This window comes from Thunnus maccoyii, chromosome 3 (assembly GCF_910596095.1).
Source record: "Thunnus maccoyii chromosome 3, fThuMac1.1, whole genome shotgun sequence".
Taxonomy (NCBI): Eukaryota; Metazoa; Chordata; class Actinopteri; order Scombriformes; family Scombridae; genus Thunnus; species Thunnus maccoyii.
The window spans coordinates 19,423,136-19,451,075 of record NC_056535.1 but is presented as its reverse complement, the minus strand read 5'-3'; the positions used below and the strand labels follow the sequence as shown (position 1 = coordinate 19,451,075).

The following is a 27,940-nucleotide window of genomic DNA, read 5'->3' as shown; positions in this document are numbered from 1 at the left end:
TTGTGGACATATGAGCACTTGGGCGGTCGGTTATATTGCTCCGGACTGTAAACTCGCACACAAGGTGGCTGGCAGGCACAAGTTGGAGAGCACCGAGGAGTTTGTCTGACTTGCCAATGTGACCGACACTTCAGAACCAAGGACAGATCCAAGCCGCTGCCTGACAAACATGCTCAAAGTGAACAACATCTGGACTCTGCTCGTCACATGAAATTTCCTCACGTTGCCCGTTTATTGTCGCACGGCTTGTGGGGAAGAGACCTGCAGATATATCCGACAAGATAGATCCACAGCTACGACCAGGTAAGAGATGCTCGCTTAATAACTTTCCTTGCAATCAAATAATTAACGTTTTCTCATAGAAATCTGTCATAGAAATTGTCCCTTTGCGTTTTCTAAGTGTTTCAGCATAACCTCAACTTAACTGCCATTATTATGATCAGCTGATAAAAGCACCTTGTACAACCTTTTCGTAGCATTTCTCTTTATTCCATATACGCATTTGACATGGCATTAAGTGAATTTGTGTCAAAGCTTGTACAGTAGGCTGAAATACAAACAGCTGAACTTGATCTAATAGTTTATGTAGCTACTTTATCATTAAACCATCCAACACCTGAGTGTGACTGCACACCGGCACAAAATGCATATAAGTTGTTTCCCAATTTGACCCCACAACATATCAATCACTACCACAAGTGTCTCAACTTAACATTGCATAATCCAGTAATGCATCTGCACCTTTAAAACCGAGCGTTTGTTTTCAGACAGCGCCCTAACAGCAACCTGCTGTGGAAGTAATTGAGCTGTTTTCGTGAAAGTATTTGCTCAGTGCAAAATATAAAAAGAAAAAGAGAAAATGATTTAGCATGCACATGCATCATATTGTCGTCAACAGATCAGACAGGATGTGATTTAGCAGCAGGATTTCTATCAAATGTGAGAGGCTGACAGTGATAGATTAGTTAGAGGCTACTGGAACACCACCATCATGTTACTGAAAGGTGCCACCATCCCTTCTTGTCCCCTTACAGTCTTGTTGGTGTTTTGTCTCTCAGTATGCAACATGTGAATTGAGGCTGATATTTTTTTTAAACAAGTTTTCTTTTGGGTATAGCATAATAAAATCGTGTGAAGTGTTTGAGAGCTAAACGGAGCTATTTTGATGAAATGATGCACTGATCTATGTGAAAATTCACAATTAGCTGGCTACCACAGAGGCATCCTAATTCCTTCAGCTGACAAGTCCAGGTGGAGGGATAAACTGTGTCCCTACTGGAGATGATTTAATGACAGAAATCATTAGCGGGATTATGATGGCTGTTGATTTTTCTTCTTTTTTGTGTTTCATCAGTTGTCAGTGAAGGTCTCTTGCCTCGAACAGCTAGTTAACTTTAGATTGAGGATCATCAAAGGTCATAATGTATTACGACAAGTTAACGGTTGACCTTTTTAAATGGTAATTTGTCTTGTGTGTTCTGACTGAATAGAATAATGAGGAACATTTGTTCTCCACTGTCATATTACTTGAAAAAAATTGGTTTCACTTGGGAATAGGGGATGACACTTTGCCCATCATCCATCTTGTGGATTTTTTCATAATTATGAGAACGAAAGCTCTACTATAAATTACCATCTTATCAGTGTTGGTCACGTAAACACTGGAAAGCAATATTTTAAATAAATCTCATGGGACAAGTGCTGTGTTTCGGCTGTTATTACTCAACCAGCTTAATGATTCATGTGTAGTGGATTAGACACGAAATTAAATGTCATGTCATGTACTTTCAAGTATTCAACGAAAGAGCACACAGGCTATGAGCCAGATGAAGCTGATGGCAAAGTCTTAACACTTCAGGTGATGCTACTGAGATGATCACCAATTAATGTAACAGTTTTATAGAATACAACCATTCAAGCAGGCTAGATTTATTTTGCATCATACCCGGTCTTAGTGGACCTTGACAATAATTACAAACAGGTGGTTCCTCTCTAGGTCTTTATCCTGCACTCAATTTTAAAACCACCTCTTCAGCTTGTTTTCCAGATATGAATACTATTGTATTTCTTCACAGATACATGTCCATACGAATGTGCGTGCTGATCACTGTCATTGCTGACAGCAACTCTGCAATGAGTCATACATTACACATTAGCTCTGTTTGGATAAGACAATAAGGAATGGTGTTCTCAAAGCATCTTTATGCTAATGTTGGAGAAATCCTCTGTGCGCTGCGCTGGGCAGGAGCAGTAATGCGTTAGCTGATGGTTCAAGGCTGAGTAAAGCACATTGCCTTTTCTTTTTGAACTTGCCTTTCAGAGGGAATATTGCGCACAGACAGCTGGGGAGCGAGTGACTCTCTTGGCTGCTGAGTGTGACGACTGTTTCTACATCAAGATAGTTTTAATGATGTGATCGAGGCCTGATAGAAGCCACTTTAGAACTAAGCAGTGGCTGAGATTTAATGATAACACTTCTCCCATTTAATAAGTGTTGCAAATAATTGGTAGGAAATATGATTCTGATGTTTATCATGTCCACTTCAGACTCTACAGCATTTATTTGCACTTCTTAGAGGTTTGAGAGGCTCTCATGGACCTCCAACCTCACTTTGGCCTAGTTTGCATCGGCCTGACTAATTGGCTGTTCCTTATTGCACCATTAATTCACACTATGACCTAGTCTTTGCAACCAGAAAGCCCCCATCTGCTCCAACAGGCAGCACCAAAGAGCAATTAGACTCTTAATGTTGAACTCTTCAAGTCACTTTCTCACCTTGGTTCTATTAATAGGCCAAATGTGGCAAAATAATACCAACAGCTTCACCCACTGTCCAGGACACACAGCAGATGTGAGACAGATTTTACATTTGGATTTCACACACTACAATATACAATCCTCTTCACTGGATAGAGAGTAGTGGATTCATCAATGCGCCATATGGTTTGCCACACACAACCTGATGTAACATTTATCTAGGGGGGTGAAATTCAGCATTCATTGCACCTTTTTCCTCCTTGTTTTCTCTGTTGTTTGTTGCTCACACCACTGCTGGGATCACAGAATACTCTCCAGACCTCCCTCACACCGGACGAACATAATCTGGGTGTAGCTGCAGACGTTGGTGTTTGCAGCCAGCCCCCTACATATCCCACAGTTAGGGGTTTCTACCTCTGTGAGCACAGGAAACAAGACACACTCAGATTGAATAAAATGACAGTTTAGAGAAATACTCACAATAGAGCTCATAATACACATGTGTCTATAAGTGATACGTTGTTATGTAATGTCACAATGTCAGTAAGAACACCCTGTGATGGAATAGGGAAAGTCAGTCATGAGCTTTCCTCTGCTCATTAATGAGGAGCAGCAGCACACTGGATGGTCCAAACTGCAGCCATGCTCTGTGGGTTTACCAGCATGAGTCTTCTGAAATCTGAACTTGTGTAAAAAAAAAATTCAAAACAGCCTCACAGACTGCTGCGGATACATTTTAAAGATAATAAAGTCCATTTTCACCATGTGACGACTCCTTAAATGAGAAATGTGTTTGCTGAACTTGTTTGTGCATTTGATCAACGTGATGAGCAGCTGTGTTTGAAAGAAACAGGATTGGCTTCCTCTCTTACAAGAGTGCAGTGATTGAACCTGCCCACCTCCCTAATCAGACATCATAACAACTCCTAGCGAGATCCAAACCTGTAACCTCGACATGATAGGAATCTATATTAGCATACATGTCTCGCTGCCCACTTCCCTGCAGTCCAACCCTTTTTTTTACCCACCATGTTTCCATGGCAACCCCAGTCATTGAGGAGAACCACCATCTATGTGATATCTCGTCATAAGCTTGGAAATTACGCTTCACTTGAGAGTCTTGCCTTGAATATCTGTACATGTTTGGTATGGTCACTCAGCAGGGGTTACTGTTGTTTCTCAGATAAAATGGCAGTGATTATATTTCACACTGGAACCACTCAGAGCCAGGCTGAAAAAAAGAAAAAGAAATACTTCTATTTCACTTCAAAAAGTAACTCATAAGATTCATTTTGAGCTTTCTGACAAACAGTCTCAGGTTTAGACTGTCCAATAATAGCATTATTTGTCTGAAACACTGTCTGAAATATGAGAAAAAGTAATGTAGTTCAGCTAAGAATCAATAAGAAAACTATGAGGAGCAACTTATACTGTAGCATTGACTGTTTCATATCCTATGAAAAAACCTATGGGCAAAAAGCTTAAAGACAGTAAAGGTAGCAAAAAGTGTAAGCTGTCAGTTGGCGTCAATAATGCACATTTTGAGACATATGATCAAGTTATTTCTCAGTTCTGTTCTCAGCATTTTCACATGGATTCAGATAGATAACTTATTTTTTTCATTTTCTCAGGAAATATCAAACATGCTGCACTCCCTGAGAGAAGACTTGAAAGTCATTCGCCTCCCGACTCTGTAAACCTTTGCTCCTCTCTACTTCAACCAGCTGAGCCCTGCTACCTGATCTTGCCATGCTGAGTATAGCGCTCTGCCCAAGGTCATCGGCCAATTCTGCCCATTACTGGCCTCTCCACATGCTCCTGTTGGATCTGCTGATACCAGGAGTCCTGCCCAGCATCTCCAGATTACCTCCCGCAGCCAAACGTGAGATCATCATGGATGGAGACTTGGTGATTGGAGGCCTGTTCCCGGTGCACCATAAAGGTGACGGGATGGAGGATTGTGGTAAGATCAATGAGGAGAGAGGGATCCAGAGACTGGAGGCCATGCTGCTGGCGCTTGATGAGATTAACTCCAGTGATCGCATCCTTCCTGGACTCCAGCTAGGGGCCCACATCTTGGACACCTGCTCGAAGGACACCTATGCTCTGGAGCAGTCCCTGGATTTTGTCAGGGCCTCCCTCACCAAGGTGCATGATCCAGGCTTCATCTGCCCAGACGGCTCCAGACCCATCCAAAACGAGGTTCCACTGGCCATCTCAGGGGTCATCGGAGGATCCTACAGTGATGTTTCCATTCAGGTAAATGTACCAATTCCTTTATCATTCCTTACCAACACATAGGACAGCAATATTACTATAGTCACATAATGGAAAATGCAAAATCACACATACTCCACTGTATTTGTAAAGTATATGGTACAGGTGAGTAGTAAGTTAAAGGGGATATATCTTGCACATTTCTAGGTCTATATTTATATTCTGGGGCTGGTATACTGGCATGTTTTTGCATGATTTGCAGTTTAAAAAAACTTATTTCTCTTATATTGGCCCTTTATGCAGCCCTTCAGTCTGAAACAGGCCGTTTTAGCTCCTGTCTCTTTAAGAGAACAGACTGAGGCCTGGGCTTTTGACTTGCAGGGAGCGTTTTTACATATGTTCACCTCAAGTTTTGGAACTTTGACTATGTTTAGAATTCAGAATACAGGTTTTGCAACCAGCAAGGACTTTTGATTGACTTCTGATTTTGTGAAAGTCATGCTAATGGATCATTTCTCAGCCCAATATCTCTGCAAATGATGACCATATGGGATGATTCTGCAACTCACGATTTATGGCTAATGCCAATACTCAGTACCAATGCAGAAAATAGTGTGCCCTTTATTTAGTGAGATGGAAAGTCAAGGTGGAGGTCAGGATGCTGGATGAGTATGTAGCATGTCTGACTTTCATGCAAGAGACCAGAGTTCACGTCCTGTCACAGACTTGTCATTAATGTTTGCTTTTCCTAACTTTAACCTTAAATGTTTTAGTCTCCCAACCTTAACCATTTCCCACCTTTAACCAATTGTTTTAGATGCGTAAATCTAACTCAGTCATATTAAAGAGTACGGTCTTGACCTGCTCTATGTGAAAAGTGCCTTGAGATGACTTTTGTTGTGATATGGCGCTATATAAATAAAAATTGATTGATTGATTGATTGATTGATTTCATTTGCCATAACCATGACCTTCCCTAACCTTAACCATACCATAGTTGCCAAGTTTAATTTTAAAAATTTTGGCATTGTATGTTATCTGAAGTTTTGCAGAATCATCCAATACTGATGTTCTTGTTGGATAATGGGGTTGGAATTTCTTTGTTTTGATTGTAGATGTCATGTTCCTGTTTAATTTATAACCCTTACCCAACCAAAGTCCCAATACTTTTACTATATATTTAGTCTCCCCAGTAAATTGCAACTTTGTTATCAAGTATTTCCTGTAAATATTTCAAGGAGATTTTGCGTCTTGTAGCACTTCTATATCTCAAAGAAAACCCACATGTAATTCATTAGATCATTTGGTTGTCATAATCTGGGATGGATAAACTTGCATACTTGAATCTGTACACACACTCACTCACTCACTCACATACACTCACACGTTCCAAAAATACAGATAATTACCGAAAACATCTTATATCTCCACTTTTACTTAGCCAGAGGACTGAGCCTTCAGTGGAAGTAGATTTCAGTGCAAGTAGATTTAGCTTTGGCTGGGATAAAAATCCACCTGGGATGGCTGTGAAGCATCAGCATTCATAGAGACATTCATCACTTTGTCAGCAACTTCATTTCCGCCTCGCAAAGAAAACTGACCTTTAACACACGTATGAAAGGTTGCCAGAGGCAATGCATCTGAGCATTATTAATTAATTCTGATTGCCCGCACACACCATAATTACCATGATGCACTGGATGTTAGCGAGACAAAGTGTGTATGAATAATTTGGTTATATTTTCCATTAACTCCGGTTTACAACGCTTTTATTATACGCACGTACACACACATCTTCATTCGTAAAATGTTTGGGTCATGATGACTTGGTGCAAATTGGTATGACTTAGTATGAGTAAGTATCAGTCTATTAAATACAGTGGTGACATTTTTTCCTCAAAAGATTTTCATTTTCACAAAAAATGTATTTCGTTTCCAATTCTCCACACACAGCTCTAATGAGACTTCTACTGTGATTGGCTGGCAATATCGCTGGCACTTAAATAACATAAATGACTTAACATTAAGAAAGCATCTAGGATAGTGAGTTGCTTATTTTGGCTAAATATTGTGACAGGAAACACATTTCTGTGTTGTAGCCTATTGAAAAGGGTAAAGCTATAAACAGGTGCTGCATGTAACAGTCCAATCACACATATGACTCATGCATAACATGAATATTTGATATTACACCTAAAAAGACTGCTGATGACTAATATATTGTTCATGAATATGCTGTAGTGTTTATGCATTATAATCAGTGTGCATGCTACCTTATGTATATGGCATTGTAAACCAAGAGTGTAGCTGCAATGAATGCATTTCAGATAGCTCCGTTTTATGGTTTATGTCGGCAGTGACGATATGATAATACAAATGAACTGATTTCAGTGTTTCCCACAGGTTGAAAATGTATTTGTGGTGCAGGGGCGTCTTGACATTACTTTAGCCCAGCCCCAGGGCCCTGTGCCAGAGAAAGATTGCTCTCCACTTGCGTTGATGACTGCAATGGTGAGAAAAATGCATAGAGCTTTGTCCTTATTAAGGAACATGGTCCGCAATTTTCTTTGCCTCAAGAGTTTGAGCAGTTCAACTGCCAATGTATTCACCTCATTGCGCATAAACTCAAATTTAATAACTTCTGCCACAAAGTCCTCCTCCAAGTCCATGTGCTATTTTTGTTGTCCTTTTCGATGTCTTTACTTTGACAGTGAAAACTTTTGCTGCTGCTTGGTACTGCACTGCCATGTTCAAACCAACGTAATGATGTTATTCATGTTTTGAAGCAGAGTGAGAACATTAACTTCTCATCACGTCCATCCCTGCATCACAGGTAGTTTACCCCTACATCATATTTACTGGTTTTTGCTTTTTTTTGTTTTTTAAGGTCATGTCTTGTGAGGCCCCTGGTCCTCGGTTGGAGGCCCGGGGCTTAAGCCCTGGCGAGCCTGTGCTTTAAGGCGCTGTTGTTGTGGTGGTTGACAAAATATGCTTCTACCATTTTTATAGTGCAGCAAAACATTAAACAGAAGTTACACCATCCTTGACATGCTGACACAGAAGTTGTGGTTAATCTGTTGTTTCAGATCCTAACCACACCCGTTCCATCAATACAGTCCTTTAACTAACATACACACAGTTAAAGGTTAAAGGGCTGAATTGATGGGAGAGTTGTGGTTGGGAACTGAAAACAACAGATTAACCACTATTTCTGTTTCATCATGACAAGGACAGTGTAACTTCTGTTTAATGTTTCTTACAATACCTGAGAGGTTTTGCGCTATAAAAATGGTAGAGGCATGTTTTGCCTATGTGATTACATTTGTCCTGTCCTCCTGTGTTTCTTTAAGATACACATTGATCTTTAATCATGTTAGCTATCGTTGCTTTTAACAACCTTCAAATCCATTCAGGTAGTGTTTTTACTTTAAACATAATTTGTACAGTCTTTACATACATCTTAGGGCCTTGCATTTGGGAAAGAGTGACCTGGTTTGGGAGTATAAAAATTGGATTTATTTTTGATTCATAGTTCCCAGTACCTCCACACAGTAAGTAATTTACTGTATGGGAAACTGATTCTTTGAGTAGGTTGAGTGCAGCAGCCTCTTTGATTGCGATTCCATTGTTCATGTCTGCTAAAACAAAGCCAGAATACGATCCAACCTTACATAGGTTCTTGCCAGGAGTCTGCAGTGATGAATGCTTCATTTGCTGAATGGACAAACAAAATGGCAGACTGGACTGAGGATATCCACCATATGTTGGAAATTCAACATTAAGCACTTCTTCACTTAGAAAGAAGTGGATAATATAGATCTTCTTCCTCTGTAATGTTGATGATGGCTTTGACAAAAGAACAGCATGTTTTCAATAACCATGAAAAGGACTATCTGTGTGTCCTCCTGTGAATGAGTCTTGAGTGACCGCACAGTCGCAAAAGACTCAAAGAGAAACTCACTGCTTTGAGTGTTTTTTGTATGAATTTGAATACATACCTCTACTGTCAGTACACTCAACAGTCTCTTTGTTGGCGCCTTCATTTCCTGGGCACCACACTGAATCGAGCCGTGAGAGTGGCGTGAAGCCCATCGTGGGATTTTTTTGAGAGGTCGCTGCTTTACACTGTCCCTATTTATCCCAGAGCAGCACTTTGTGGAGATGAAGGGGCGTTATAAAACTGAGGGGGACAAGTGCCAGGGAAGATCCTGGGGAACTTGAGAGAAGCTGCTTTTCCCATCCGTGGGGCGCATCTCCATTGGCTGGCAGGGACGTGTCCACCTGTGTGTGGAGAGGAGGCTGACGCTGCTGGCGACAGGGGCCAAGGAGGAGATGTGGGAAAGATGGTGGGAGAGGAGCCAGTTTCTCATCAGCCTCAAAAGGATTCTCTCATAATTAGTCCAGCAATATTTAGGAGGCTTTCATCATCTTCTTAATCATCCCGATGGATGTTGTTGTCCTTGTTATGTCTTCTTGCTGTTAAAGTTTTTTTATTGCCATCTGGGATGTTAGCTGTATGGAGTGATGACTCAGTCCTAACAGCCTACACATTTTACAGATATAAATTTAACTTAGCATCAACCACATAGAAAAATAATTTAAAAAGAACAAGGAATCATTTGGAATTCATTCTGTATCCCACACTTTTTCCTCACAATAAACAAACATTTTAATAAAAGATCTGTATTAAATTCACAAGCCACTACTCTTTGCTTAAATTGTTGAGAGGCAAAATCACAACTTGAGTTCAACATGAACTTTATGCAAATAACTTTTAGCCCAAACCCACACATGTTCTTAAATAATTGAACACACTTGCACACAAAGAAGAAAAATCAAGTACTTTTGTGGCAATCATCACTCCAGAATAATGAAATCCTTGCAGGACAGTTCGACAGCATATCTCCAGTAAATTAAACATGTAATATGGCAATATGAACCACTGTCCCTTCAGACAGTCGTTACTCAGAATCTAGTATCCTAAAAATTTAATATCCTAACATGTGCATCTCTAAAACACCCACTAAATCCTTTAAGACCATTAAACAAACTCTTTCTTACCACTGCTGCAGCTGCTGGTCCTCAGTAATTTAAGGTTATAAGAGTTTATATCTGTCCTGCTGTGTATTGATGTTTAATATTTTTGGTTTGCAGTGGTTTATTAAGTCTGTTGATGTGAGGAACTGGAGAGGGCTCTATCTTTATTGTGTTTCCGTCTTCACAGAGTGCATTGGGTGAAAAAAAAAATCCTGCTTTGGTGTTAACTTCAAAAGGGTCTTGTTTATCATGTGATATTATAGCTGAATCCCTCCCCACCCCCCCACCCCCCGCTTCCCTCAACCTCCTCCTCTCCTCTCCTCTTCTCTCCTCTCCTCTCCTCTCTTCTCCTCTCCTCTCCTCTCCCTTCCCTGAAACTGTTATTTTTTGAACTGAAAATTTTAGCACATTCGGAGCTCCCTAATTAGCATGTCAGAATGTCATTCAAAGTGAAGAGAAACATTGTAATGACTGGAAGGTTTGTTCAAGTCAGGCCCACGCGGTCAATAATATTGCTTGCATATTGATTTCCACAAGCACCTCCTTTCATCTTGTCTGTCTTAGAACTGTTGTTTTCTCTCTTTTTTCACATGATATTGCAAGAATAAATGATCAGTTGTCTAAGAACCCGTGGCTGTTATTTAAAATTATGCTTAAGACTGTGTGACAGGATTACTGCACTCCAGTCTCAATAACAATAAGAATTACTGGACTTATAAAGTTTATTTCATAAATGCCAGAGGCTGGATGTGATAGTTCAAAGCTTTAAGCTAAGCAGATGATAAAGAGAAATATTTTTTCTCAGATGTATCCACATACTTGAGAGCGGCTCGAAAGGTCACTGTTGTGTTGGTGAGCATTGTTGTGGTGGTGGGAGGAAATAACAGATGTGAGTTTAATGTGAAGAATTGTCTCTTCCTGAAATATCGCATGCAAGCAGATCAACGCACGTTTCTTTCTTTCTGCCACAGCACTGCTAGCTATATAAGCACTAATATTAAGTATGGATCACACACACCACTCTGACCCACAGACATGGATACATGGGGTATGTGGTCTTATGTAGGAAACATACTTGTTTACATGTGCATCTGCTGTTAACATCTTCACTGTTTGTTTAACCCTTCTATTGTGTTAGGGTCAAATTTGACCCATTTTCAAGTTTAGATGTGTGAAACATACTTTTAATTTTTTCTGATAAAAACAAGGCTCCATTACATCCTCTACAATTGCCTTCTGAATACAATAAAACATATTTTGATCTTTTTTTTTGTAATGCCTATAAAAAAAACTTACATCTGTTGTGTTTTGGGTCAAATTTGACCTGGTAGTAATTATGAGTTATTCATGCAAAGAAATACATAGTAAATGTTGCCAAACCATCATGAATAAAAAAAAATTACAACAAAACAAAAATAATAGTGATAAAATCCTATAAAAATAGTATAATATTGTGTAATAATATTAAAATTATGTTTCATACCAAGAAAACATATTGAATTGAATTCAATTGTAGAGTGGCACGCAGCAAGTATGATCCCATGATCATGATCATGAACCTATGTTTTATTCTGGCAAGTGCAAAGTTAGCATTAACTATAAAGCTACAATGGCCACATTTATGGGAAAAATGCCAGTTTGAAATTAACCGGAATTAACCTTTAATATACAGACATGAGGGTGATCTCAAATTTGTCATCTAATTCTAGGAAAAGAAAAGAAATGTATTTCACAAAATAACTTTTCCTTTAAATATCCCCTTTGTTATTAACATATACATTAAAATACTAACTGTGGGTATACTAACATGCTAACATATAAATATATCAATGGGATGTAGAGTCAAACAGCAGTAGTCATTCTCTCTCATGAGATTGTCATGGGCATTTGAGTTAATTAAGGACAAATCATTTATATGAAATTACTCAGGGTGACATATGTCTCCCCATCTCCCCATAAAATTCCACCTATAGTAGCAGCCCATTTAAATCTTACAACAAAACTGCCTCAAATCTAAGTGAATCCTCATCAGCTGTAGGACAGATGGGTAGCAGAGCCAACAGATATATGTTGAAATGTCACAGGATTGAACACTCTACACTGCTACTGGTATGATTTTCCTTCACTGGCAGCAAGAGGAAAATACCAAGATGAACTTGGAGCTGAAGGATCAGCTGGCAAAAACAAATGCAAACGAGCAAAAATGCAAATGCATCAGAGGTGTGCAGCATACCAAAGTTGTTGATACGACTTTCAATTTTGGAAGAATAAGCTTTGGATGAGTAGAGACACCAAATTCATACTTGAGAACAAACTAGATCCAAGTGGATGAACACAAAACATGCATTTTTAGCTTAAGATGTGTGTGTGTGTGTGTGTGTGTGTGTGTGTGTGTGTGTGTGTGTGTGTGTGTGTGTGTTTGTTATTGCACAATCAATTAAATCAAATCAATGTTATGTGCTGTTTCAGTCATCCCTTCAAAATCAACTATAGCACAACTCAGCTTGGATGCTTTTTCTCCTCTCAGTGGATGTTTAGATCAAAGCTCAGATTGTGCATACATTAAAATAAAGCAAACCTATCATTGCCTTTGACAATCATTTTCTCATTTCATGCCACTTAAGCCATTCAATAATTTTAATTGACTGAATTATTATTATTATTTGGGTGTATTTTGGTAAACAATTTGTTTTATCAGATTTGCTGCATTTATGTGTGATTCCCTGTTGCAGGAATAATTTCTCATCTGCAGAAACTGAACTAGATTATTCCCAAATTGGACTTGACACAAGCTTGGCACGAATAATTATGTCTATTGTTTGTACAACATCTGTGTTTCTTTTTGGAATTAGATGGTATTTTTGAAAGTAATATAGAGAGAGGGAACATTATGTTTAGGCAACGAGCAGATCATCTATATTTTGCTTCAGAATTTAACCCCTGGTGTACTTGAACAGATTAATTTATATCATCAATAAACACATACAACAAACCCCACAGCTTTAGTCAGTGTAACCTGCTTGCCTGTCATTATATGTGTATGGTACTTGAAATGATGAAAATACCCACATGATTCACACTGCATATGTATTTTTGTATAAAAGATTGTGACAACTGACATATTTTTTTATTATTATAATTCAAATACATTATAGCAAACCCAGTAGCTGTATCTATTATTCACAAGATGTATTTCTGGACCTCTGTTAAGTGGTTGGGCTGGTGTACTGTACATCCTGAAGTTTACTCTGCATGTCATTCACTGTATCGGGCTCAGCTTGACAGGGACCTCGGGGACATAAAGATGGACTTTCCATGTTGAAAAAAATCATGACAGACACATGAGTAAGAGACTGCCCGTGTCCCAGCTGTCTCATATCTTTCCTCAGTGCTTCTGGTATCCCATAGTCCTGCTGCCCACAATGCATCATCATATCAAGCATTATTTACTAAAGCAGAGCTTATAGATTTTAAGATATTCATAAGATTATGATCTAAAGAGTTTATCTAAAGTTTTATCTGCACACAACCTTTTCATCTATTATATTATGATGGTATTGTCTAAACAGATATTGACACGTTTAAGTTTGTCTTCACCCAACTAACTCAGTTTATTGTGAGCTTGTGCAAGTCCAGAAAATTAAGCACCAGTACAACTATACTCTCACACTCCCTTGCTTTGTCTGTTAACTTCATCCTTGAAATATCAGTGCTCACTGCAATTCACCCTCTTTGACATATTAAATTAATTTAATAGCTATATTATTAGTTCTTTAGATATTACAGCAAAAATTCACAGGAGAGTGCTATAGTTTTAGGTAGCTGTAACTGTAAACATGAACATACAGATGTTTTATATTGCTCATGGGCTGTTTATCATGCAATATATTTGTTGGTCTAGGAAAAAAGCATAAAACCAGTGCTAAAAGTGGGAAAAGAAGCTTTGGGACCTATAAATAGGAGCTTTTTATATGTTTCTTTGTTGGCACAAACTATAGTATGAAATATATTTTTGAAATTTTAACAAACTGGCTCTGCACACAAAGACTCTTGCTGACAGCAGTGGTTAAATATACAGTAAATATGTATTGTAAATATATTAAATATTATATACAGATGAGTACTTTATAGAAAAATATACAATTTAATGTAACATATAATAGATGATAAATATTCCATTAATTTGCAGTTTGGTCAAAATCTACCTAACCGGATATTTGGGATGAGGAATATGAAGTCTGGTCTTAGATAAGGATGTGATGCACCAATATCTTTGAAATTACATTGAGATATTCCGGTATTTTTGGTCTTCTTATGCACATTACATACCCTTACCTTTGCACTACTGGTACTCCCACTACTACCTCAAGTTTTTTTTTTTTTTGCACTATAACTTCCACTATAACTTGCTGATTTTTGTTTTTAGTCCATTTTTAGTCACTGCACTGCCACCAAAATGAAAAGCAATCAGCATATTTTCTTGACATATGGCATCTGTACAGTAGTATCCATTTCTGTACAAAATATTATGCAATCACTGCACCGTGTTTAGAATACAGCATGTACAGCAATTCTTGGCAAAAAACCTGATTCTGATGTTCTCTATTACTGCCTGCTGTACTGCAAAGAGGCTTCTACTGGACTGTTTGAGGTTAAAGGAACATTAAAGGGAAAGAGGCATGCCTAACTACTTCCTTATAAGGAAACATCGCAGAAAACAATCAGTGTTGCACTAATGAACCCCCTAAATAATGACATCTAAACAAGACCTTAACTGCCTAATGTATTGCCATAATCAACAAGATATATTAGATATAACTTGTAATGCTAATGAGGTCATTAAACTAATTAATACAATCATTTGCAAATACTGAGTTGTTGCCAATATACTTGTCCTCACGCAACAAATGGGCATTATTAATATAATTTTTACATGTTAGAATAATAATTTCAAGAAGACTACTTAAAAATGTATGCAGGAAGTTTCCTGCATACAATCTAATCAGATCACTATATTCATTATTCACTATAATGTATTATTTTTTAGTTACAGTGAGGATATGTCACAGATTTGTTTTCTACACAAGCTAGATGCTAGAGGTTCCTTCACTTGGATGAGTTCAAGTCGGGGTAAAGGTTACAATTACAGGTACAGTACCAGTCAAAAGTTTGGACACACTTTCTCATTCAAGGGAATGGGATAGTGTGTCCAAACTCTTGATTGGCACTGTAAGAACGCTATGGTTAAGTCTTAAAAAAGTAACTGTAAGTCAAATTGTCAGCAAAGCTTAGAGTTTTCAAGTCTCATGCACTGCAAGCACATTTATAATATGGTACACATGAGCCAGTACTTTGGGCATTCTTATCTGACTTGTCGATGGAGAGAGAGTGAGAGGGAAATACTGTATGAGCATGAACAGACGGTTAGCGTCACATACTCCAGTGCTGCCCTGAAAGGTGCACTGTCAGGCTTCTCCAAGAATCTACTGATGAAGGCCAACTACATGTCTGAAAATCCTGCAAGAGGAAACTACCTTATTACCATGCAAGTGTGTTACATTAGCCTGCTGCATACAAAATATTGTATATCCTAGGCAACATAAATGAATCAGTAAATGCAGGAATCTAATCAGGCTTCTCTCCTACATTAACAAAAGAATTCACATCTCTCAGTGGGTAATTTGATGAGACCTCTGCCCTATATATTCTACTAGGAACATTGGAGAGGACTACTGCCTGGTGCAGTGCGCTTGTCTAAATACATCATATTTACTCCATTCATCCCCTCAAGAGCTTGTAGTGCGCCTGTCTTCTCTGTTGGCTCTTGTCTTCGGGGTGTTTTAGTTAAAGGAGGTTAAGCACGTGGCTGCTCGCAAATGAGGGTTAATGTCAGGCAAAACAGAGTATGTTTGTATTGTATATTACAATGTCAAGTAGTCTCTCCTGTTTGTCACAGTCAAGTAATGTATGTTTACAAATGTATCACTTTATATTAAGGCTGGTCATAGCAATGAAAATGTGAATATGTCTGAAGGAGAGAATGAATGTGAGATGTGATAAAAGAAAATGGAAGAAAAAATGAAGTAAAAAATAAAGAGTCCACTCAGCCTTGCTGCCAATTTGTGCCAGGGATCAACCGCGGTACTGTAACAGGAAAGGATAATTAATGTTCGTATAATACATCCATAGCTAAATGCTATCATCAGCATGCTAATATACTTATAATGATAATGCTTATATGTTGATGCAGATATAACGTCGTTTTTTAACGTGTAAGCTAAGACGTGCAGAAAATTTTGTTTTCATTATTTTATTACATTACTATTCTGTTTTCTGTTCTTAAATGTGATAAATATTCAGTTGTTTGAATAACTTTAGATTTGTCTTGTTAGATTCTGCTCCGTATTTTGTATAACCAAAAACTTTGCATTTGTATGCTGAATGCTGAATTTACCAAAGATATAGGTGATAAAAAAATGTTGCGCATGTTAGCTATTTGCACCTTAGCTCTTTTCACTATTCAATTCAGCACTTAAGGCTGCATTCACTCCAAATCTGGCATTGCATGAAAAAAGGCACTCCTCCCATTCATTTGGATGGGGGCAGTACATTTACGCTGCGGGAGTGGTGACCACATAGAGCTCAGCAAAAACTGCAGCATGCTGTGAAAACTTTCCAGAGTTATAAAATCCTGTCTGTGAGTTTTACAAACCGCTACACAGTGTTTTGGCTTCTGATAAGTCCTTAAATGCATTAATCTGTAACTCTAACTCGACTTCCTGGATTGTATTTCATTGTCTCACTGGTACCTCAAACAGCACGCCCCCACCATTATAGCCCTCTGCGTCGTAGTGCTGGATTAGGTGTGAATGCAGCCTTACACAAAGTACAGCTGAGGCCAAGATATTTGACAAATGAACATTTTGACCTGATGGTGGTGCTAGATGAAAAGTCAGGGGAATCACCAGTTATCAAAAGTTATTAAAGTTCACCCGACATGAATGTATGTACCACAATCCATCCACAGTTTTTGAAGTATTTCAGTCTGAACTTAAGTGGTGAACCTACTGACAGACTGACATTTCCATCCCTAGAGCAGTACTGCAAGCGTTGCTAAAAAAAGATTGTTGAGTAACAGGCATTCACCAAAGATTGTTGAGTAAAGGCATCCACCACATGCAGAAGGTGAACATACAGTACTGTATGTCAGTGGTTCTCAAAGTGGGGTCTGGGGATCCCCAGGGGTCCTTGAGGAGGTTCCAGGGGGTCCCCAGCAAAAAGGGGAATAGTTTATTTTCACTGTAATTCCATCCATAAGTAAGATAATGATAGAGTGTATGACTGTTTTGGTCATTGGTTTCATACACTTTCTGTAATATAACAGCCAAAAGCAAAATTCTCATCAGATGGGACAAAATCTTATCAAATGGGGATCTGTGGTCTAATTTGTGTCAGTTTAGGAATCCTCAACGTGAAAAAGAGAACCACTGCTGTTTAAAACAATTGTGACCTATAATATCACTGAAATGATTGGTAGCACTGTTTAAGTTCTTGTTGGTTGGACTGAATGAGCTGTAAGAGATAACGATACTTTTAATAGGACTTACTGTGAGAGAGAAAGGTTCCAATTATATCCATGGGGATGCCATTGTTTGGGAAGCCTCCAGGCATACAATGATGCCTGAGGGAGGAGGTAGTCATATTGAAGCTCATGGGTATTCACTAATCACCACAGTGTCTCATGAGGATCCTGAAAAATGACAAGTTTTCAACAGCTCTCTGTCACAGTTAGTTCTGCAATGTTGTGTGGGAAAATAATTGCAGTTATTTCATGTTATATCTCTGACACAATCATTTCAGCAGGCTTGTGTCCAACATAGATACTTCGCTGAGTTTTCAGTCAAAGATTATCATCCACCCTGGTTGAACTCGGCACCACCAGCTATCCTCAAGGAAATCTATATGTTGTCTGGGTTAGGTGAGCATCATACCTTCTGGTAGAATCTATCATGAGACTTGAATGACTTGACATAATGGCTTTAACTGGAAAAAACAGCAAAACAAGTAGATAAAATTCATTGTGCCACTGTTGCTGTTGTTATCTGGCACTCTCTGTGAAGGGACTGTGGAACTTGTGGCTTGTGATGTGAAAGCCTGACAGAGTAAACAGTTTGAGATAGAGGAACATTGCATTGTCGCTGTTTCTGCTGCCAGTCCCTGCCACAGAGCTGAAGCACATCCGACAGCAGCTCTGCAGTTGAATGGCTCCACTTCACATACAAAGCAGATGGAAATCTGCAAGTTAAAAAGCAAAAATACTTTTAAAAAAGAGAAATATTTGAAATGCAGCATTGCAGCATTTTGTTCGAAAAGTCACTTTAGAGACTTGTATTATAATTACAGTACATTCTAAGATGTACTGTAAACGTGACCTTAAATCACTTACTATATGCACTTGCTATATCAACTTCAAAGTTGATAATATGTCTGTGTTGTCTCCAAAGCTTGTTTCTGCTGCCCCCCAAGTGGTCAAAAACATCAACTCTTATAGGTTTAAAGAACCAATGGGATTGTAGGATAATTTTTTTACAAAAATGTCCTTCGTAGTTTTGAAATGCCAATGGCAACTATAACATCATCATCGACAATAATTAACCAGCTATTGTACAATGACAGACATTAAATCATGAAATGTATTTGCTAAACTAAAGTAACTATATTTGCCAGTATACAAGATCTGAACACTTTTCTGGGGCCATTCTTGTTAGCTGTGGTATAAGATTCATAACAACAAAGTGTTTGGTAGCATGTCATGCTCCTCCCATGGTTCCTGACACACCCTACTGTGAAACTATATTCAATGAAGTCAAAATACCAAAAAATCTTTGAAAAATATATCAATGAAGGCCATGAGATTAAACTTTCCAATGCTACAATAAACCTAATAAAGGATTTTCCCTCTTTCTCCAGGTGGCCAACCTACTGCGGCTGTTCCAGATCCCTCAGATCAGCTATGCCTCCACCAGTGCAAAGCTCAGTGATAAAACACGCTATGACTACTTCGCCCGCACTGTGCCCGCTGACTTCTACCAGGCCAAGGCCATGGCTGAGATCCTGCGTTATTTCAACTGGACATACGTGTCAACAGTAGCGTCAGAGGGCGACTATGGTGAGACTGGCATTGACGCCTTCCAGCAGGAGGCCCGCACTCGCCAAATCTGCATCGCCACTTCAGCCAAGGTGAGCCGCTCCATGAACCGCCAGGGCTATGAGAATGTGATCCGCTCCCTACAGCAGAAGTCCAACGCCAAGGTGGTCATCCTGTTCACCCGCAGTGAAGACGCCCGTGAGCTGCTGGTGGCTGCTACTCGTATGAATGTCACCTTCATTTGGGTGGCCAGTGATGGCTGGGGGGCACAGGAGAGTGTGGTGAGGGGCAGCGAGACGGCGGCAGATGGAGCTTTTACTATCGAGTTGGCCTCCTATCCAATCAGAGAGTTTGAAGACTACTTCACCAAGCTCAACCCGTACACCAACACAAGGAACCCATGGTTTAAAGAGTTCTGGGAGCACCGGTTTGGCTGCAGCCTCGAGGAAGCTGGCTGCAGTGACCACAGCCTAAGAGATGGAACTTTTGAGCAGGAGTCTAAGATCATGTTTGTGGTAAATGCAGTCTATGCAATGGCGTATGCTCTGCACAACATGAGGCAAGCAGTGTGTTCCAACACGTCCAAGGTCTGTGATGCCATGAAACCAGGTAACGGCAAAAGGTTCTACAAGGAGTTCATCCTGAAGACCAAGTTTGAAGGTCAGCAAAGCAATCGAAGCAAACACAGACACAAAATGTTTCAGATTTACATGCTTATGTTATAGCTACTCCTGTGAGATAATTCTAAACATCTTAGAATGGGATTAAATTAATTGAATGTTGGTTAACATTCAATGAATTTAATCCCATTGTTTACAATCCCATTGTTTACAACCCACGTTTGCGTGTGTAGCTCAAATGTGGGTTGTAAACAAGCATGGCGCTGGATTTAGACTTCAAATGATTTCCTCTGTAGCGTTGAAAATGACTTCTTCTTATCATTTTTTACTTTTTACCCATCTGTTCAGACAGGCATTTGGGTAGCATGTGATATTTTATGTTTTAATTTGTCCTTTTTGTCTGTTCCCCTTGTACATTATATCTGGTGTCTTTGTTTTATTTATTTGATTTGATTTGATTGTATTTGATTTTTTCTTTGATTGCAAAGCACTTTGTGACTGGTGTCTGTGAAAGGTGCTATATAAATAAACTTTGCTTGCTTGCTTGCTTGCTAATTATTCAATTAGAAAAAATAATCCATAAACTTGCATGGAGAAATCAGTGGGAGGAAAACCTATCTAGAATGTTTTATTCTCAGACTATGTTGGATGAATGAATACTTGCATTAAGATAAGCTGAAATGGCAGGAAACCACTGTGATTTTATAGCTTTTTAGTACATTATATGCCAGGACAGTGATGTTTTTTAATGTAATGTTATTCAAGTCTTGTCTCAAGACTTATGGATATGGATTTTGTAAAACATTGACAGTAGCTTTAAGTCAACATTTTGTGTATTTCTGCTTCCTACCAGCTCCATTCAGACCTGCAGACACAGAGAACATGGTGCGCTTTGACTCATCTGGCGACAGCATCAGCCGCTACAACATCTTTCATTACCACAAAGAAGAGGGGAAGTTCATCTACAGAAAGGTCGGCTACTGGGACCAGAACCTGATTTTGAATACCACCGGGGTATCCTGGCATGGCCCTGTGCCACCCACTTCTCAGTGTAGTGACCCCTGCAGGAAAAACGAGGTGAAAAGTATGCAGCCTGGAGATGTGTGCTGCTGGATCTGTATCCCCTGTCAGCCCTACCAGTACCTGCAGGATGAATTCACCTGTGCTGACTGTAGCTTTGGGCAGTGGCCCCTGGCTAACCTGACAGGCTGCTATGATCTGCCTGAAGAGTACATCCGCTGGGAGGATGCCTGGGCCATTGGGCCTGTTACCATCTCATGCTTAGGTATACTGTGTACTCTGTCGGTAGTGGGCCTGTTCTTCAAGAACAATGAGACGCCTGTGGTTAAAGCAAGTGGACGCGAACTCTCCTACATCCTCTTGCTGGGTGTGCTGATGTGCTACAGCATGACCTTCATCTACATTGCCAAGCCTTCCACTGTCGTTTGCACCCTTCGCCGATTAGGTCTTGGCACCTCATTCGCTGTGTGTTACTCGGCTCTGCTCACCAAGACCAACCGAATCGCCCGTATCTTCAGCGGGGTGAAGGATGGAGCCCAGCGGCCTCGCTTCATCAGCCCGGCCTCCCAGGTAGCAATCTGCAGCGCTCTTATCTCCTGCCAGCTGCTAGTGGCCCTTATCTGGCTGCTGGTGGAGGTGCCAGGGGTCCGGAAGGAGGTGAGCCCAGAGAGGAGAGACGTGGTCACCCTCAAGTGCAACAGCAGGGACTCCAGCATGCTCATATCGCTCGCTTACAACTGCATCCTCATTGTCCTGTGCACTGTCTACGCCTTCAAGACCCGAAAGTGCCCTGAAAACTTCAATGAGGCCAAGTTCATAGGGTTCACCATGTACACCACCTGCATCATCTGGCTTGCCTTCCAGCCCATCTTCTATGTCACTGCCAGTGACTACAGGGTAACTATCTGCGAACGTGGTTTTTAAAAGGCCAATTGAGCAATTACAATTTATATTTCTAGAAACCTCTCATGCCCACTGTTGCGGACTAATGTAAACACAGTCTATAAATGACTATCTCTTGTGTGTTTATCATTCCTAAAGACAAAGGTGTCACTTTCACATTCCATTTTATCACCGTCGCACAGACTCATGAAAGAGCAAGCTTTCTTTTCATGTGTGTTGAAGGATCTTTCAAGATGAGAACAAAGACTCTGGAGACAGATCAGGCAAGAATACACAGGTAGAAATAATTAATGACACTCAAACTGATTCATTGAATCGTGTCAGTACTAAATGCTTAATGGCACATTTCAGATGCAAAAAATGAATTCTGGAGATTTAATACAGAGTTTAGGTTATTAGATGCTGACACAGAATCAGAACTGACCTTTTTATATTGAACTCACCACACACTATGTTGACCTGTACTAAAAATAATTGTAAGCAGAGCACCGGCTTGTTTAATAGCACTCCCTTTCTGCAGTTGTCACATGAGAATAAAGTTTTGCAGCTTTTAGCCTTTACACACAAGTCGTTAAAGGCTAAATTTAACCTGCATCTCCAAATAACAATGAATAAATGGGCTGAATATGCATAACTATCACTGGACTTGTTTGTAATGCTGCAGCAGGCCAAAACAAATTAGAATATACATTTTATTTTGCTCAAGTAAAAAATGTATCGCTGCAAGGACAAATTAATCTATTTTGCATGCAGTGTAAAGTAGGAGTAAGACAAATAAGACAAATAAGACAAAACAACGGGCATAAAGCTGACAGACCATGTAAGTTATGAGTGCTGGTGCCTTAGGCGGACTCAAGGCTACTGCCACAGCATTGGGCAGGGTGTGCAACAAGGACTTTGTTGTGCAAACAGATGGGGGGAGGTCTAGGATCACACAAGCTTTGTATCATCATGAGGTACCCCAGGCTTTTCATGTCTGCAGTGATCATCCTTCCTGGCACCCAAACCGTGAACTGAAAACCTTTACCTTCCTGATCCCCAGTGGGATTTTTGAGACCCGCTCAACATGGTAGAATATTAGGCTTCGTACTGGAGTGGCAGCAAACAGAGTAATTGAAAGAATGAGAGGTTTGGCACTGCAACAGAGACCTTGATGCTTTGGTTCTGCGTGACACCAATAATAATGGCTGTGGGTTCAGTCGCAACATTTCAAATTAGTGCTGGATAGCACAGAAATATTCTGATGAGAGACTAGCCTTGTTGCCCAGTGAATCATGATGAGCTCAAGGTTTCACAGAGGGATACAAATATTATCATATGTTTAGAAACCAATTTCTCCTTTATGGATTCACTCTACTTATTTTGTAAAAACTCAACATTATAAATAGAGTAATGATCGATTTCTGTGCCAAACTGGTTAATTATACATTCAAATCTTTAATTTTATGAAGATTTCTGAAAGATAGATGGCAGTAAATTAAAACACTGAATCATAAAAGTCAAGGAAAGAGTGAAATAATTGATAATGTGCAGCTATATCCTGATAAAAATCTGTCTAACACTATTTAGATATCTATTAAACAAAATGAAACACTATAAAAGCATTAGTAAAAGTAAACATAAGTGTAAATTTAATTCTCCTAGCAGCCATTTTTACATAAAAACACAGTGGGGTTCACAGTGGCATAGCATGTGCTGTTGGTGCTTTATAATCATTTGTGTAAAAAATTGTTAAATGTAAATAGCTGCTAGAAATTCATCTTTGGCTTTGAAAGAGATGAGCCACAGACAAAAAGACAAGTGCAGTAATATCACCCGCAGTTATTTTTTGCAGTCTCAAGTTTGAATGTGTGAGGACTCCTCATATTTCTGCAGTGTTGTTATGCAGTATGTTTAGGAGGGATTTCACTTCATGCTGTGGTTCTGCAAATAGAAGTTCCTGGACTGCAGGGGTAACCAGTGGGGTGGGAAGAGATGGTGCTCAGGAAGATGACCCCAGCAGTCAGCTCACATTAGCAGCTGAAATATGACTAACAAGGCCCTGACTTTCCAGGACAGCCAGCTGTGCTTATTATTCAACATTCTTCTTCTTGCCCTCGTATTCACTCACATGCAGATACACAATTAGAATTGCTAACATTCATAATTGAAAACTTGAAAAAACACACACACACATAATTGAAAATGGAAATGTGGCTATTGATGCTGGAATAATAACTGTATGACACATAAAAGGACAGAAGACATCTCTGGGTTTCGTTTTTTGGCTTGATTACAGAATGCAGCAGTAGTATTTATCTGAACTTTAGAAGAGGCTGAATACAGTTAAAGTACATGATCTGACATGTAATCATCTGTGTTTATCATAGAACTACAACAAAAACATTTGATTCATTGCCACAAATATCTAAAATGTGTTTTGACTGAATTTCATTCACGTAAAAACAAGAAATTGAAGTTGCAGTTTAGACATATCTCCACAACATTAAAACCGGGAGAGACTAATGAGATATTGGTTATTCACTTACGTATTATGTTTTATAATCAAGTGATTAGGAGGAGACGAAGAGATGAAGAACAGGAAGATTATCTGTGACAGTGAAGTTAAGACAGGAGAGGTGGGAGAAGGTGTTCTGTGAGCTGAAAGACAAAGATATGTTGAAGAGCACACAAGGTGCACACAATTTTTTGTATGTATATATTTGAAAGGCAGGTTATGATTGGTTTGTGAGTAGCCTGTGAAAAAGAGGGAAATGAACAGATTTGTTAAATGATTCTGAGATTGAGAAGCAGCAAGAGGGAATTCCACTGATTGGATCAAAGGTTTTGAAGTAACCAGAGCAGGAAATTAATAAAATCGTGAGTGCACTGATTTGGATCAAAGCCTTAACAGAAGTAACAGGTGTGTGTGTGAGTGTGTGTGCATGCCATGGCCAGGTGGCCTTTGAACAAACTTCTTTAGTCCTTTGAAGACAAAAAGAGAAAATCCAAGTGCAGAATGACGTGTTTACCCTCACACACTCTCTCTGTCCTCACAGGTGCAGACCACCACCATGTGTATCTCTGTCAGTCTGAGTGGTTCGGTGGTTCTCGGCTGCCTCTTCGCTCCCAAGATCCACATCATCCTGTTCCAGCCCCAGAAAAATGTGGCCACACTCAGAGTCACAGCCAACCGCTTCAGTGCCACAGTGTCTGCATCTGCCTCTGCTCCCGGCTCCAGCTACTCTAAAGGTGCAGACATCCACAATACCTGCTCTATTTGATATACAGACATGATAAACACTTGCACAAAGACATTTGTATTGATGAATGAATTGACTGGAAATTTCATCTTTAACTTTGACTTTATGTTGATGAGATTTAAACATTTTTGCAAATTTTATTTGCAACCTCATTTCTAGCAGCTGCAACATGTTGCACTATGTAAAACACAATCAGATTGCTGACCAAAAGTAGACTACATGTTGCATCTGTTTTTTTTCTACATATTATGTGATGAAATATACACATGTCTATGCACAGAAACCTGAGAATGAAAACCGGATCATCAGTGTGACCAAGCAATAAAAATCCATGTTTCTTTTCATGTTGGATAATAATAGCAATAATCTGTAAGAATGTGTAAAATTTTATAAGTCTTATTTGTAAAAAAACAAACAAACTGTATGTTGTAAAGACTGTATATTGTAAATGCATGTATGTAAATAGTATCTCCCTCTGAAATGGACTTAAGTAGAAGTTCAAAATAATATTAAATGTAATCATTCAAGTACAACTTTTTTAGAACTATGGAAGAAATTCACCCAAACCAGCAAAGACAGACTCATAGAGCCCATGGTTGTTTATTTCCACAATTGTGCTCATGGCATTTATCTCTTGTTTACAGTTTTGTTTCCTGACATTGAACAACTCTTGCCTGGCTAACATCACTCTTTTTATTCTCTCAGGATCAGCCTCTAACTACGTGCCAGCGGTGTGTAACGGCCGCGAGGTGGTGGACTCTACAACGTCCTCTTTGTGAAAAAAGGCTCCTCTCTAAGCACAAGAGACCATCCCATTATCAGTCATCGCTTCATCAAACGGGGCTGAGTGTGACGGTGCCCCCGTGCCATCCAACATGCTGCAGAGAGATAACTCTGTCTGGGTAGACTGACTGACAGTGGCAAGGGTAACTCCAACTGTGAAAGCTAAATGATGTTTCCTGCAGTGAGCAGTATGTATCAATTGTAAAGCCTTTTTTGTATAGATTTAATATGCTGTGATCTCCTCAGTTTACAGATAGATGTGATTAAATGCACTGTGCCTTGTCCTAAGAAGTCTTGTTGTCAAATGGGTGGTCGTGAAGCAATAGTGTTATACAAAATTGTTATACAAAAGGCTGTTCTTATCTTGTCCTTACAGTGCTGTGAATATATCCAAATGTTTTAGACACTGACAAAAAATGCTGTTAGATAAATTTAGCCCTTCTGTTAAACAAAATATGTGACTAACCATAGTGAACGTGATGAAAACTAGACAACTAGACAATATAAAGGACAATGTGTTCATGTAGATTGGTATAACAGTGTGTGCTTTCCTGTAATTTATGTAAATAAAATGTTTTTTGTAATATTAAATGATTAAATGCCATTGTGTTTGGGTTCGCAATTGCAATATTTGACACTATTCAAAGTGAGAGCAGCTATTCAGAGGCAATGACAATGATCTTTTTGCTTTGCTTTATTGGATTCGTAGCTCTTCCCTTGACTTCGGAAGCTAATTTAAGCACTAAAATTTCTGTTTATTTTAGTTGAATCAACTTAATGGATTGCCTCCTCTAATTTTTCCAGAGTTTTAAAAAGGGACAACAGCAGATGATGTATAGTTTTATTTGATTTTGAGTCTGTTCTAATACTAAGACTTGTATTGGTGCTCCAATCTCTAAACTGTAACAACTGCTGTAACTAGTTGAGTGTGTGCAATTCTACATGTACAGTGCCTAAAAAAATATATTCATCCCACTTGGACTTTTTCATTTTTTTATACTGATTGGAGTTTCCTGATATTAAATTGTATTGCCCATCTATATACAAACCACCTGCCTGGTCTGTTTTAATTGGTTAAATGTACATAAAGTAAACTCGCAGCCCAAACAACACGTAAACTGAAATTTCATTGTTAATATGTTTAACTGTAAAAATATATTGCCTTTAACATTTATGTCATGTACAAACTATTATTCCAAATAAAAGTGTGAGTGATAAAACACAAATCTGAACCACTGAAAAGGACAGCAACATCTCTGAAGAAGCCTAAGATGACACCTGCAGGGGAATTGAAGATAGTGCAAATGCAACACTTAGCAGGCTTATCACTGAGACGTTAATACAGCAACAGTAATTGTCACCTCCGTTATATTTTCATTAGACAGTTTGTTCCCCAGGGTTATGCTAATGAATCGCTCTGTTCAAGGTAATTAAAGGATTTCAGCACACGTTGCTTCTGTAAATTCCATCCACTGATACCGACAGTCACCTCACAGTAATGTAAACTTCTTGATAGTTGATGAAGGCGCCGTAATGCCTACAACAACCTTGCAGCAGTAGAAACACTTTCTGTGTGATAAAATAAAGGATTTAGAAAAGAAAAGTTGGCCTGTGGTCTTAAGAGTGCCTTCATCTTGCAAAGAGGTTTTTAAAATATTAATAGTTGTACAAGTTTTGAATGGAAGTGTTGCTATTCTTTATCAATGATTTTTTAAATTAATTACAGGTTCTCTACCAACAGAGATAAATGATTCCACCGTACAGTTTAATTTTACATTTGGCTCTGAGAGGCTGACAACCAAGGAAGAAGCAGTTGCCATGGTGACATAGGCAGGGTCAAACCCAAACTTAACTAATTTTGCTTCTCAAACTGCCTGTGGTGATTCATACAAAAGTGATACTAACTCTTCTCAGCAGACACTTTCAGCAGCTTATTTATTAAAAAAAAACAAAACCCAACAACAAATAAGTTTAAAAACACAAGTTTGAATCATAAGATGGTAAGAGAGCAGTCTTGGTCAGCTTGGACAAGATGTGGTAACTTCTACAAGACAGCCTCTTTTCACTTGGTCCAATCCAGACACAGCACACCAGTCATTCCTTCACTTATGTGAACAGTGCTGGTGCATTTAAAAACAAAACCACAGCTGCAAGTTTTTTTTTGTTTTTTTGTTTTTTTTTACAAATAAGACTTATGCTGATTGATAAACAA

The 27,940-nt window shown here is 39.1% G+C and overlaps 1 protein-coding gene across 1 annotated transcript; it reads left to right on the top strand.

The window, feature by feature from the left end:
• The first annotated feature begins 40 nt into the window (after window positions 1–40).
• On the top strand, window positions 41–27,924 carry grm2b (glutamate receptor, metabotropic 2b). The gene is made up of 6 exons (XM_042406480.1): window positions 41–303; window positions 4,390–5,017; window positions 18,983–19,820; window positions 20,634–21,697; window positions 24,742–24,934; window positions 25,651–27,924. The coding sequence occupies exons 2-6, from the start codon at window positions 4,508–4,510 to the stop codon at window positions 25,722–25,724; spliced, it is 2,679 nt and encodes an 892-aa protein (XP_042262414.1). The 5' UTR covers window positions 41–303; window positions 4,390–4,507; the 3' UTR covers window positions 25,725–27,924.
• The last annotated feature ends 16 nt before the right edge of the window (window positions 27,925–27,940 follow it).